This window comes from Rhinopithecus bieti, unplaced genomic scaffold (genome assembly GCF_001698545.2).
Source record: "Rhinopithecus bieti isolate Rb0 unplaced genomic scaffold, ASM169854v2 scaffold_3041, whole genome shotgun sequence".
NCBI classification, from domain to species: domain Eukaryota; kingdom Metazoa; phylum Chordata; class Mammalia; order Primates; family Cercopithecidae; genus Rhinopithecus; species Rhinopithecus bieti.
This window is the reverse complement of record NW_016804262.1, coordinates 2,007,206-2,020,479: the sequence shown is the minus strand read 5'-3', so window position 1 is coordinate 2,020,479 and position 13,274 is coordinate 2,007,206. Positions and strand designations below refer to the sequence as shown.

At 52.5% G+C, this 13,274-nt stretch overlaps 1 protein-coding gene across 1 annotated transcript in view; it reads right to left on the bottom strand.

Moving 5' to 3' along the window:
- Nucleotides 1–281: 281 nt before the first annotated feature.
- ATP8B2 (ATPase phospholipid transporting 8B2) overlaps nucleotides 282–13,274 on the bottom strand; it is a 23,983-nt gene continuing 10,990 nt past the window's right edge. The window contains exons 12-27 of the mRNA XM_017867426.1: nucleotides 11,327–11,845; nucleotides 9,825–9,868; nucleotides 9,383–9,548; nucleotides 9,043–9,231; nucleotides 8,786–8,901; nucleotides 8,300–8,464; nucleotides 8,103–8,214; nucleotides 7,857–7,962; nucleotides 7,570–7,714; nucleotides 7,199–7,382; nucleotides 6,808–7,031; nucleotides 6,466–6,549; nucleotides 5,882–6,127; nucleotides 5,600–5,738; nucleotides 2,978–3,108; nucleotides 282–2,716 (exon numbers count right to left, since the gene is read on the bottom strand). Coding sequence (XP_017722915.1) covers nucleotides 2,438–2,716; nucleotides 2,978–3,108; nucleotides 5,600–5,738; nucleotides 5,882–6,127; nucleotides 6,466–6,549; nucleotides 6,808–7,031; nucleotides 7,199–7,382; nucleotides 7,570–7,714; nucleotides 7,857–7,962; nucleotides 8,103–8,214; nucleotides 8,300–8,464; nucleotides 8,786–8,901; nucleotides 9,043–9,231; nucleotides 9,383–9,548; nucleotides 9,825–9,868; nucleotides 11,327–11,845 — 2,849 coding nt within the window. The 3' untranslated portion in view covers nucleotides 282–2,437. The remainder of the gene's footprint in view (nucleotides 2,717–2,977; nucleotides 3,109–5,599; nucleotides 5,739–5,881; nucleotides 6,128–6,465; nucleotides 6,550–6,807; nucleotides 7,032–7,198; nucleotides 7,383–7,569; nucleotides 7,715–7,856; nucleotides 7,963–8,102; nucleotides 8,215–8,299; nucleotides 8,465–8,785; nucleotides 8,902–9,042; nucleotides 9,232–9,382; nucleotides 9,549–9,824; nucleotides 9,869–11,326; nucleotides 11,846–13,274) is intronic.

Here is a 13,274-nt window from a genome sequence, read left to right as displayed (position 1 = left end):
GTGTTTGGAGAAAGGTAAACAGTTCAAGGTCCTAGGCACCCAGCCAAAGTCCATACGATATGCTGCTCAGTACCACCCACTACCCCATCTTCATCTTCAGCTGAAACTCAGATCCCTGGAGGTCTGCAAATGGACGAGGTGCTATTCCCCACCAGTCAGATTCCAATTTGTCCACGATATCCCAGATCTACCCACTCAATTACATTTAAGAGACAGTTTCTGTCTTTACTTCCACCACCAGCCTTGGTTAAACATCAGAAAAGAGACAAATTACACACTTCTCAGAAATTGAAATTTTATAAAAGGCATTTTTCTCTTATATCCATAAAATGATATAATTTTTGCAAGTATAGAAATGTGTCATAAATTATAATGTTCCTTAATTACAGCTCAATGCAACTTGGTACTTTCTTCCCTCCCTAAAAAACGAGAGAGAACCAAAAAATAATATATATATATAACTGTATATATATATTTATATAATATAGACAAACAAAATATGAAAAAAAATCATTTCCTCTTTGGTATAAAAATCAGACTCTCACCTTGAGAGACACACAGACAGACATGATACTGGGTTTGTAAACTGTGTGGCCAAAAGGGATTTCCCTGCCAAGACTTTCCCTCTCCCATTCCCTGCCCACCCACCCCACCTCACTGCAGCCCCTCCAGTTCCTTTGGGGCTCCCACATGAAACATTTAAAATCCCCCTACCCACTCCCAGCTCCACACCATTCCTGAAGTATCCCCCGACCCACTACCAAAGAAGAGGAAAGGATTCTTCACAAGGCTGATTAGGTAGTGACTAACTTGGCAAATTTTCACAGGTGTGGACGAAGTAAAGGATGGCCAAACTCCGACAGTGTCCCATCCAGACCAAGCCAGACGCTGGCCTGGGCCTGGTTTTGCCCTTCTCCTCCTCTACTACCTGGCACAAGGACTCCACCACCTCCTGCCAGAGGCTAGGCCTCAGGGGCAGGGCTCCTTGCTTACCGAAGAAGGGACCAGAGAGGCCGATTCCTGTTCCAGCCTCATCTCAGGTGCACGGTTTCCCCCTGCAACCCCACCACAGGACCCTGGGGTGTAGGTGCAAGAAAGCACCAGATGGGGAGGCAAAGGGAGGTCAAAAGGGAGTCTGCCAATAAACTTGGGTTTAAATTTAAAATCAGAGAAAACTACCCCTCCCCGAGCTGGGCATGGTGGCTCACGCCTGTAATCTCAGCACTTTGGGAGGCTGAGGTGGGCAGATCACGAGGTCAGGAGTTTGAGACCAGCCTGGCCAACATGGTGAAACCCCATCTCTACTAAAAATACAAAAATTAGCCAAGCGTGGTGGTGTGCACCTGTAATCCCAGCTACTCAGGAGGCCGAGGCAGGAGAATCGCTTGAACCCGGGAGGCGGAGGTTGCAGTGAGCCGAGATTGTGCCATTGCACTCTTGCCCGGGTGACAAGAGTGAGACTCCATCTCAAAAAAAAAAAAAGAAAAGAAAAAAGAAAAGAAAACTATCCCTCCCCACCGACCAAATTTCAGACCCAGCTTTAGCTCACTAAGGATTTGGGGGCCACTTTCCTAGGCTCCAGCCCAAGGCCAGCAGGACTAAGGAATCCAGGAATTGATATGTATGTGTGTTAGGGGCAGAGGGCAGCACTTTACTCTCAAGGTGAGGAAGCAGACAGGACCAAACCCTCCTTTACACTCTCCCACCACCCTCTGCTGATGGGTACCTCCTTCCCTGGTCAGCTCCTCTGTCCCACAGAGCACTGGTCACTGCAGGGACAGCCGACATGGATCCTCCCAAACCACCCCACAGCCGCCCAGGCTGCGGCATCCCAGTGTGTGCCAGCCTCCTCTTCCCAGGAGAGTTAAGACAGACACCAACCACAACATAAAAGTCACATAAAAGCCTCCTCCACTTGCCAAATAAAAAAGACAAAACCAAACTGGACACAACACAAATCAAGGAGAGACATACACAATGTGAGGGGCCGAGGCCCCCGCAGGTCTCTGGCTTCCCGGCATGGTACATTCTTGTGTAATTCAGGAACAGAGGCACTAGGGCCCCTCTGGGGAGTAGGAGTAAAAAAATAAGGAGATTATAGTCTCCCTGTGGGTCCCAGGCAGGGCAGGGGCAGACGCAATCTCTCACAGTTTATTCTTGTTTTTGGTTCCACATCTGGTCCCCAACTGGGGCTGGCTCCCCGTGCCTCAGCCTCTGCTCTGCCCTTGGGTCTGCTCCCTCTAGCTCCCCAGCTGATGGAAGGGCCTGCAGCTGGGAATGGATGTCCCAGCCATGTGTGGTGGGACCAGCAGGACAGAGTCTACCGGGGGGACAGGAGGCAAGGAGTGAGGACCAGCAGTTCCGAGACACTGTTCCCTCAGTGACTGGCCAGCCCTGGGTGCTCTGGTCACTGGCACAGGGCATCCATCTTCAGCCTTCAGCCCTTGAGAGGCTTGTCGGCACCGCCACTGGGGCTACTGGCACTGTCACTCTTTTTCCTGCGCAGGCTCTCAATCCAGCTGGAGCTGGAGCGGGTGGTGAAGCTGGAGAGCGCGAGGGAGCTCAGCCGCATGTTCTTGCCAGACATGATGAGCTCCCCGAAGCCCTCCTGGTGGGAGAAGGCATAGCCGGAGCGCCGGGAGCCCGTGCGGCCAACCCGCCGCATGCAGCGGTGCTGGGCTTTCTGCTTCTTCCTCACCAGCTGCGTGTAGCGGACCTGCAGAGGGGCACAGGGAAGAGCCCTCTGTCATCGTGGAGGTGTCAGACATCGCCAAGGAGAAGGGACCCACAGCGCCCAGGACCAGGCTGACGCAGAGGCCTCCGCGGCCAGCTGCACACGGTGTCTGTCCCCAGGAAGAGCAGATAAGCACCAACACACTGAGCAGCGACACGGCCCCACAGAGCCCCTCAGTGTTCACACGAGGCCTTTCAGGCCATCCCATCTCTGCCTCCCACAGCAGGTAGCCCAGCTTCTCACCGTGTCAGAGAGATCCGGCTTCAGGTTGAGCCTGAGGAATCTAAAGGCAACCACGGGCATGATGCAGACGACCGTGGTAAGCACGATGGTCAGCCACACCGTGGGCTGGGCCAAGGTGTTCTGGGCATTCCCTGGGGATGGAGAGGAGTCGGTGGCCTTGGGAGTCACAAGGCGGACATTCCCCATTCCCATTTCTGGCAGCTCCACTTCCCCACTCTCAAAGCCTAAGTCACCTCTGGCTTCCCGCTTCTCCAGGCTCACCCTCCAAATGTAGATCTCCAAATTTAGTTCCAAACTCCCTCAGAGCTCCAGACCTGCTGCTTCAATTGCCAGACTTGACATGTCTGTTGAACATCCACCAGGCATCTCGAATTTCCCGTGGCCCAGACTCAACTATTGCTTCCTTCCCCCAGATCTGATCTGGGTCTTTCTCAGCTCAGGAAATGCCACAACCCATTCAGTTGCTCCAACTAAAAACCCCGCAACGGATCTTGATTCATTTCTTTTTAAAATTTTGTTTTGTTTTGTTTTTTACCTTGATTCATTTTTCTCTCTTCTTTGGACCCCACATTCAATCTGTTGGTTCCATTTTCAAAACATCTCTGGAATCCCACGGCCTTTTACTCTATTCTAAGCCCTCATCAGGCTCTCACCTCCTAACTAGTCTCCCATTTCCACCCTTGCCCCCTACACTTTATTATCCACAAAACTGTAAGAGTGGCCCTTTAAAAACATTGTAAGCTTATGGTATTTCTCCGCTCAAAACCCTCCAATGGCTTCCTCTCACATTTAGATTAATATTAAAAATTCAAAGCTCTTCCTCTGACCCATAAGGGCTTAAATAATCCAGATTGATTCCACATCCCCACCCTCCAGCTCATTTCCTCCACTCCTCCCCAGCTCCACGTGCAGAAGACCTCCTCCCCGGCCCGGGCTGAAGGCCTTTATATATATTGCTGTTTCCTCTTTTTGGATTGATGGTTCCCAGAGAGCCACATGGCAGTCTCCTTTTCCCTTTATTCAGATTTCTCTGTGCCAGCTGGGCGCAGTGGCTCACACCTGTAATCCCAGCACTTTGGGAGGCCGAGGTGGGTGGATCACCTGAGGTCTGGAGTTCAAGACCAGCCCGGCCAAAATGGTGAAACTGCATCTCTACTAAAAATACAAAAATGAGCCAGGCGTGGTGGCAGATACCTGTATCTCAGCTACTTGGGAGGCTGAAGCAGAAGAATCACTTGAACCCAGGAGGCAGAGTTTGCAATGAGCCAAGATCATGCCACTGCATTCCAGCCTGGGCGACAGAGTGACACTCTGTCTCAAAAAAAAAAAAGTATCTGTACCAATGTCCATTCCACAAGAGGCCTTTGCTAACAATGCTTGTCACTCTCTAGCCCACTTGATGTTTCTTAAAGGACTTATTAGTTCCAGACATCATATCTGTTCATGTATAAATTATCTGTCTCTCTCATATATAAAATCCAGGAGGGCAACCGCTTCCACCTGTTGGTTAATTGCTGCCCCCACCCCCCCGGGCACTCAGAATAACGGGTCAGATACTAGGTGCTATCGAATGCTTGTGTGGGCCAGGCGCGGTGGCTCACACCTGTAATCTCAGCACTTTGGGATGCTAAGGGAGGCAGATCATGAGGTCAGGAAATTGAGATCATCCTAGCTAACACGGTGAAACCCCATCTCTACTAAAAATACAAAAATTAGCCAGCTTAGCCAGGCATGGCGGTGGGCGCCTATAGTACCAGCTACTCAGGAGACTGAGGCAGGAGAATCGCTTGAGACTGGGAGGCGGAATTTGCAGTGAGCAGAAATCGCGCCACTGCATTCCAGCCTGGGCGACAGAGCAAGACTCTGTCTCAAAAAAAAAAAAAAAAAAAAAAAAAATTGCTCGTGTGATAAATGAACAAACAGATCTGAAGCAAATGCCAAGATCTGTAAATACTTCCTTCACTTCATACCTCCCACCTCTTTGCCACCCACCACGGCCACCGTGGCACCAATTCTGAACCAGTTCGCACTTGGTCACTCTGGTAACTTCCTTGCTGGACATCAACACCAGCTTCATCTTTCTCAAGCAGTCTTTTGATGCTGCTCCCTCCTCTTCCTCTAAATAAATGAATCAAGACTCCCAGCAAGTTGGATGCAATCCTGACAGCCTGGCGTTCTGACACCTCAAATGCTCCACCTTTCCAGCCTCTCCCCGACTGCTTCTCAATGAGCGTTCTTGCCCATTCTAGCTGGAGCAGTCTCCATTCCCCACCCATTCCCTACAAACACCTCCAGCTCTCCAACTTGGAATCTGACTCCCCAGTCCTGTCTCCACTCACAGCAGCCCCCTCTCTGGAACTGTCCCTGGCTAACTCAACAAAAGCAACTCTACTGATCGTGAAGCCTGGCCTTCCATGGTCTAGCAGGGCTGTTCTTCACTTTCATGGATATGAAAGCTCTTTGGGGGCAAGGCCTGGGTCAGATATAACTTGATATTCCCTTAGCACCTCACAGAATACTTGGCACATAAGAAATGTTGAAATGTGCAGATTGGCTGACCGTCCTGTTAGTCCCGGAACAGCTGTGATTCCTCACTGATTCAAGGAGGCCACGGGGACTTACCCACAAACCGGAACTGGTTGGGAAACATGTCGAAGAGCCCATTGCTGTGCATGGCAAAGAGGATGGCAAAGTAAACAGCAAGGCTGCCCCAGATGAAGAAGTGGTTGATGGCCGTCCAGTAGCCTGTGTCCAGCCCAATCTGCAGAAAGTAGGCATAATCAGGCAGGTGCACCCTCTAAAAACCCCTTCCCCCAGAAACAGAACTGTAGTGCCCACGGCAGCCCCAGGGACAGAAGGCTCACTCCTTCCAAAGAAGAGGGGAGTTCCTGGACGGCCTCATACCTGCACGCTAACCACAATGACCAGGGATGTGGCCACAGTGACTGCAAAGGACTGGTAGTCAGCCAGCTGGGTGCCATCATCCCGGGTGGCATCGGCAAACACCCCGTAGGGAATGAAGAACATGAGCACGGAGGTGTAGATGCCCTGGGCGATGCAGATGAAGAACTCCCGCTTGTTGAAGAGAAGGTTCAGCTGGCCCGGCTCATACAGCTTAGGGTACTCCATGCTTCGCTGCTCAGGGACATCCTGTGTGGGAGGACCATGTAGCATAGGGGGCCTCAGAGGTTGCCATTTTGACTCCACAAGGCCAAGGGCAGACTCTGTCCCTGCCTCCTCCTTTCCAAAGTCTTTGGCAGCTAGAACCAACCTCAAGCCAGCCACCCCCAGTCTAACTTAGTTCAGCAACCCAAGAGAGTTCTAGATCAGCTGCAACCAGGAGGGAGAACCAGCCACACCTTCCCCAGCTGAAAGAACTGCCTTCCCAGTGGCCACAGACAATGGGCACAAGTGTCACACATGTCTAGGTGACTCCTTCAAGCAGTGACCTTCCCCGCATCCCATCTGATCATCAAAGACCCCCATACCTGATCAAAGACCCCCATAGCTAGGACTGGCAGGGAGGTGTACACGATGTTATACAGGGTGATGAAATACTGGTCATAGACGGTCTGGAAGAGAACAGGGAGCAAGGGAGCATGCAACCTTTCTTTGCTACACATCAGGCACAAGAAGACAGCTGATGTCACATACAGAGAACCCTAAGAAATTTTCTCAGGCTCCTTCTCTCCTCCTTTAATAAGCATTTTTAAAAAGTATGTACCAGAAAATAGATAGGCCCTGGGGGACTGAGTGATAAACAAGACAGATAGAACCTCTGCACTCAGGTTAACAGATGTGCACTACAGTGGACCGGGGACACTTATTACCTGGGCTGAGAAGCCGCAGAAGAAGCCAAACCAGAAGTGGACCATGGTGAAAGCAAAGTTTTTGTAGAAGAAATAGCAAAGAAACTTGCACATTCGCAGGTAGGACCAGCGCCCATGCACCAGCAAAAGGCGCTGCAGGAACTTGAACTGGGAGAAGGAGTAATCGGAGGCCAAGACAGCCTGGATCCCTTCCTGCCCACTGATGCCCACACCAATGTGAGCCGCTGCAGAGACAAGAGATGAGAAGAGGGTGAAGATGGCCACCGGCCACACACTTTAGAGCCTACCAAGTTACAACCCCCTTCCCATCATTCATCTGCAGTCCAGAGACCCCAGTGGGCCCCTCCCCAGCCTCAAGCCCAACCTACACACCTGCACAGCCCACACTCACTTTTGATCATGCTGACATCATTGGCTCCGTCTCCAATGGCAAGCGTCACAGCCTTCTTGTACTTCTTGACCAGTTCTACCACCTGGGCCTTCTGCAAGGGGGTCACCCGGCAGCAGATGACAGCTTTGCAGGCACATGCTGTCTCCAGAAACTCCAGTTCCATGTCCGCCTCCAGTGCGTGGGCCTGGAGCACAGAGAAACCTGAGAAAGCCAGTCTTTCCAGGAGACACCTGGGAGTCTCAGCTCCTCCCAGTCCCCTTTGAGACCAGAGTCTTCTCTGAAGTCAGGGGAAATTAAAACAAGATATAAAAGCCCTGGACAGACGTGCTCCCTGAAAAGATACTGCACAAGCTAAGGACAGCGATGCCTACCAGGCTGTGACCATTGATGACCAGGGCATACTCTCCAGCAACGGCCTCCAGGACAGAAGTTAGCTTGGAAGAAGAAAGCTTCTCCTGATAGGTGAAGCCGTTGCCTACGGAGCGGGATGAGTCCATCATCTTCTCCCGGGCTTTCCTGTCGAGGTGGAAATGATACGCTTGTGGTCTTTCAGGACGGCAGTGGGGAGCAGGGATTCAAGCCTAAACAGGGTCCAGAAACCCCCACCTGAGCCCTGGGCACAATGCAGAGCACCGCCTCCCTTAGGCTTCTTGTTTACCTGAGCTCCTCCCGCACCTCCAGGACAGTATGGCCAGTGACTATGAACACCTCAGTCATGTCGTCCGTCAGCATCTTGCAGGAATAGCCGATGTTCACAGCCGTCTCTACCAAGAGAGAACGCAGGAGCTACGGACAGGCACCCAACAAGGTCAGCACACTTGCCTGCCTGATGTCCTCAGCTCCATGCAAGGGTCCAACAGGGCTACTGTCAGTTGCAAGTGCCTCTGCTCTGCTGGGCTCTCACCTTGCTTATCTCCGGTTAGCACCCAAATCTTGATGTTGGCCAGTGTCAGGAGGGCAATGGTCTCTGGAACCCCTTGCTGAAGCTTGTCCTCAATGGCCGTTGCACCCAGCAGCTGAAAATACCACAAGGATTCCTGGCACAAGAGTCGCAGGCATGAGCCCTCCGTGCCCACCCATGGCCCGTCCCACAGGCCGTACCATCATGTTGTTCTCAACCTCCTCGTAGATGCTAGCCAGCCTGTCCTCCCGGCTGTCCTGGGCCAGGCTGGCCTGGAGGCGTCGCTCAGCCCACTCCTCATAGTACTCTTCATCCAGATCCTTGTAGGCCAGCACCAGGGTCCTCAGCCCTTCCCCTGCGTACTCCTGGAAGCAGAGTGGAAAGGCACACCTGGGTAAGTCTGGAGAGCTAGTGGACAGCATGAGGGCGACAATGAATAATCCTGCACTGTAGACTGGGCGTGTGCCACATTCCACAGTTAGGGACTGTCACCACACACACAAAAAGAGGTAACTATGGGAGCTGGCTGATGAGTTAACGCGTCTGACTGTAGTAATTACTTCACTATATATACACATCAAAACATCACGTTGTAGACCTTAAATTTACACAATAAAACATACAAGCCGCCTCCCCCACACTAAGAGTAGAACCCCCAGGCTGGCCCCTCCTCTCCTCACACCCACATTAAGGTGGTCCATGGTGGTGTTGAGCAGCTCTTGAGTGGAGTGGTGCAGTCTGTCCAGCAGGATAGTGTCAGCCCCTTTGCAGTAGAGTCGGATCTTCCCCTCTGGATTCCGCACTATGAATGGGGCAGGTAGAGAAAGTGCCAGAGAAATTCAGACAGGCAACCTAAACACATCAAGAGTCACCTGGCACACTTCACACATTCCAGGCCTTAATGCTGCCCCCAAATGCCCCAGCACCCCAGTCCTGGCCTCACCTATGACTGACATCCGCTTGCGGATATTGTTGAAGTCCAGGATGGCCAGCAGCTGGTAGGTGATGGCTGTGCCCATCTCATGGACGGTGATCGTCTTGGGGGTGCGAGAGCGGAAAACAAAACCAAAGTTCCTGGCTGCAGTGACCAGGGCCCCCTCATCTGGGGACTGAGCTTTGTAGTACAGCTCTCCTGGGTGGGGAGGAAGAATACACGTGATATAAGTGGCCTCTCTCAGCCATGTGCCCCACCCAGGATGCCCCAGCCCAGCCACATTGCAGAGGAGAGCAGAGCCCAAGGGCAGAGTCAGGTCGGAAGAGTGCGAGCCGGCTCCTCAGCCCACCTTCGTTCTTTTCTTCTGACATGACAGTATGACACAGGGAAAGGAGGCGGAAGAACTCATGTGTGTGGGGATCCCCGATCTTGACAGCCTCCAGGAGGCTGGGGTCCCAAAATAAGAACTTCTTGTCAGCCAGAGGATTGAAGGAGAAGTCGACAGGTTCAGGCCTCTGGAACACGTAAGAAGGCTCTTAGGAAAGGCTGGGGTGCCAGGCTGCATCCCGGGGAAGCGTTCATCCCTGCCCTCCCAAGTCTCAGTAGGCTCTTGTCCACAGTGGACCTCAAAATTTCCACTTTCGTCATCACCAGTTCTGCCTTAAAACACCCATTTCTCCAAGCAGCTTCCATTTCCTATCCAGACAACACATCACTCCTGATTACACTAACTGTTACTGGCCGGGCACCCTGTTTCACTGGCACATAGAATTAGGGAGACTGAATCTTACCTCTCCCAGTTCAGCTTTGTGTCCCAGGACATCAAACACATCACCTACATAGAGCCAGGGCAGAAAAAGAAGCAATGTCAGAGCCAGAAAGCTCTAGAGCACGGAAAAACACCTCCAACACAGAATCCCCACAGGCACTGAGCCCCTCAACCCTAATCGCTGAGCAGCTGTCACAGTGTGAGTCACTCAGTCACACTGCTGACCTTGCAGGATAGGAGACAGTAGGCACCCTAGACCCTAGAACCCCAAGGCCTGGCCATGAAAGAGCCCCGGCACCCACTGCTCACCATCCCTGTCTCCACCCTAGGTGGCACTCCCCTTACGGCAGCGCCAATTCCACACCTCCCAGGCCTCCTTGCACCCATTAGACCTGTGCAGCAGACAAGGCTCAGACACTGACTGAAAGGCATTGGTCAGTACAGAAAGCAGTTACAAGAGGGGTCCACACTCTGCATAAAAGTCAGCCCCACATGCTGCCCCAGGCCATCCCAGCAGCACAGCCACAGACCACTAAGGCAGGGCCACACTGGGAAGTCCAACCACAGCCACATTCCACAGACTCACAAGGACCCTGAGCAGCAACAGGGGAGAGTGCAGCAGGGTTCCGCCTGGCCAGGATGCCCAGAGGCCAGTGTCTCACTTCAAACAGCCAAGGAGCCCCCCTAATTCCTGGAGCTGAGACCAGGGTCAGGGCATCAGGGGAGGACTCTCAGAATCTAATTTTTTTTGTTGGTTTTTTTTTTTGAGATAGAGTTTCACTCTTGTCGCCCAGGCTGGAGTACAATGGCGCAAACTCGGCTCACTGCAACCTCCGCCTCCTGGGTTCAAGCAATTCTCCTGCCTCTGCCCCCCAAATAGCTGGGATTACAGGCACCTGCCACCATGCCCAGCTAATTTTTGTATTTTTAGTAGAGACTGGGTTTCACCATGTTGGCCAGAATGGTCTTGAACTCTTGACCTCAGGTGATCCACCTGCCTCAGCTTCCCAAAGTGCTGGGATTACAGGCATGAGCCACTGTGCCCAGCCAGGATCTGCTTCCTGACATGGGACACCGAATGGACCTCTTCTTTGTGTGTGAATTTTTCTCAAGAGACGGGGCCTCATTCTGTCGTTCAGGCTGGAGTGCAGTAAAAGGATCATGGCTCACTGCAGCCTTGACCTCCCAGGCTCAAGTGATCCTCCCACCTCAGCCTCCTGAGTCACTGGCTGGCTGAGACCACAGGTGCATGCCACCACACCTCGCTGATTTTTAAATTTTTTGTAGGGATGGGGTCTCACTATGTTGCCCAGGCTGGTCTCGCACTCCTGAGCTCGAGCAGTACTCCCACCTCAGCCTCCCAAAGTGCTACGACTACAGGCATGAGCCACTGTGCCCTTTCGAGGCCCCTCAGACCCAACTAGGAAGGAAGAAAAAACCAATGTTAAGGAAACTGTGGGGCCCCAGTCCCACTGTCCTTCTAGGCGAGGTGCAAGCCCCCAGTCCCCAGTGGTGCCACCATACCGTAGCTGCGGCCATTGATGGAGCACTTGTTGAAAACCATAATGTTCTGGGTGAGGGTGCCCGTCTTGTCGGAGAAGATGTACTCCACCTGGCCCAGCTCCTCATTTAGAGTGGTGGTGCGGGCTTCTGCAGGCGTCCGCTTCTTCATGCAGAACATCTTCTTATCCCAGTTGATGAAGTAGCTGTGGCCCAAACGGATGACCTCCACACTGCACAGGGGACAAGAGGTGAAGCTTGGGTCGGGAAGGGGAGGAGGTGCCCCACCCGCACGGGCCTTCGCTGCAGGCCCTCCGCCTGGGGAGAGACGAGAACGGAGAAGACACCTGGGCACAGAAACCTGGGTGGGAAAGGGCAAGGAGAGCCTGAAGGTGGAGCCAGCTGCACACAGCCAGCAGAGGAATGCCCCGACCCGACCCTCCTGATGCTCTCCAGACAAGAAGGGGCAAAGGGCCTGGGTGGGCAGGACAGACAGCAAAGGAGGAGAAGGGGCTGTAGACAAGGCACTTGGCCAGTTCTTACCTCAGTACTAATAATACAGAAACCATGCAGAGAAAAACAAGTGAAAGTGCCAGAGGGAGGGGAGAGAAAAAAGAGAGAGAAATAATGAGGGTGCTGTGCATGCCACAGCAACACAGACGCCACCTCAAAGAGGGGCCGCACCAGGGAGGGGAAATGGAGTAGGCTTGAAGCCCACTCCTCACTGTCCCAGCACAGGCAGGGTGCACTCCTTCCACCCTGGGCTCGCAGCGCTACATCCCTGATTCTGAACAGGGGGCAGGGCTGAGGTGCTGACTCCAGATAGAGAGGGCCCTAGGCATCTGCAGAACACCACCACTTCACAACGGCACAGCGCTCTGTGGTGGTGGTTGTTAGATCATTTGATTTTTGAGCTAGGGTCTCTGTCATCCAAGCTGGAGTGCAGTAGCATAATCATAGCTCACTATAGCCTCAAACTCCTGGGCTCAAGCAATCCTCCCACTCAGCCTCCCGAGTAGCTGGGACAACAGGTGGACGCCACCACACCTGGCTAATTTTCACTTTTTGTAGAGATGGATCTTGCTGTGTTGCTCATGCTGGTGTTGAATTCCTGAACTCAAGAGATCCTCCCACCTTCACCTCCCAAAGTGCTGGGATTACAGGCGACAGCCACCGTGCCAGGCCAATATAGTGCCTTTAACATCTCCAGGTCTGTTCATATCCTCTTCTTTGCTAATCATATGCACTGTTAGCATTTCCAGAAAGGGCCATGTTTAGGTCCAGTGCAGCCAAGCAACGGGGCCACATCCAGAGCTCTGCTTCCCACCTGACTAAGGCTCCTATCAGAATCCCATTACCAGGCAAATGGGAATGTCTTCACATTCTGAAGAGCCTTCTCCTCACGCAGCTCTCCAACCCCCTCTCAGTCTCCCCCAAACATACACACTGTGACCTGATGAGACTCAGAAATAAAACTGTTTTAGCTGCTCCCAAGGGCTTCAAGTGAACTAAGATACAAAACACAGATAGCAAAAGCCCATAGGTGGGAAAACAAAATTAGGTTGTAAGCAAAAAGGCATTTAAATAGTAATGCAGAAGGGAATGGCAACAGTCACGATGAGCAGGCTACCACTCAATAACTGTACAGTCATTTAAGTTTAAAATGTTATCTTCGGCCGGGCGCGGTGGCTCAAGCCTGTAATCCCAGCACTTTGGGAGGCCGAGACGGGCGGATCATGAGGTCAGGAGATCAAGACCATCCTGGCTAACACGGTGAAACCCTGTCTCTACTAAAAAGTACAAAAAACTAGCCGGGCGAGGTGGTGGGTGCCTGTAGTCCCAGCTACTCGGGAGGCTGAGGCAGAAAAATGGCGCAAACCCGGGAGGCAGAGCTTGCAGTGAGCCGAGATCGCGCCACTGCACTCCAGGCTGGGTGACAGAGCGAGACTCCGTCTCAAAAAAAAAAAAAATG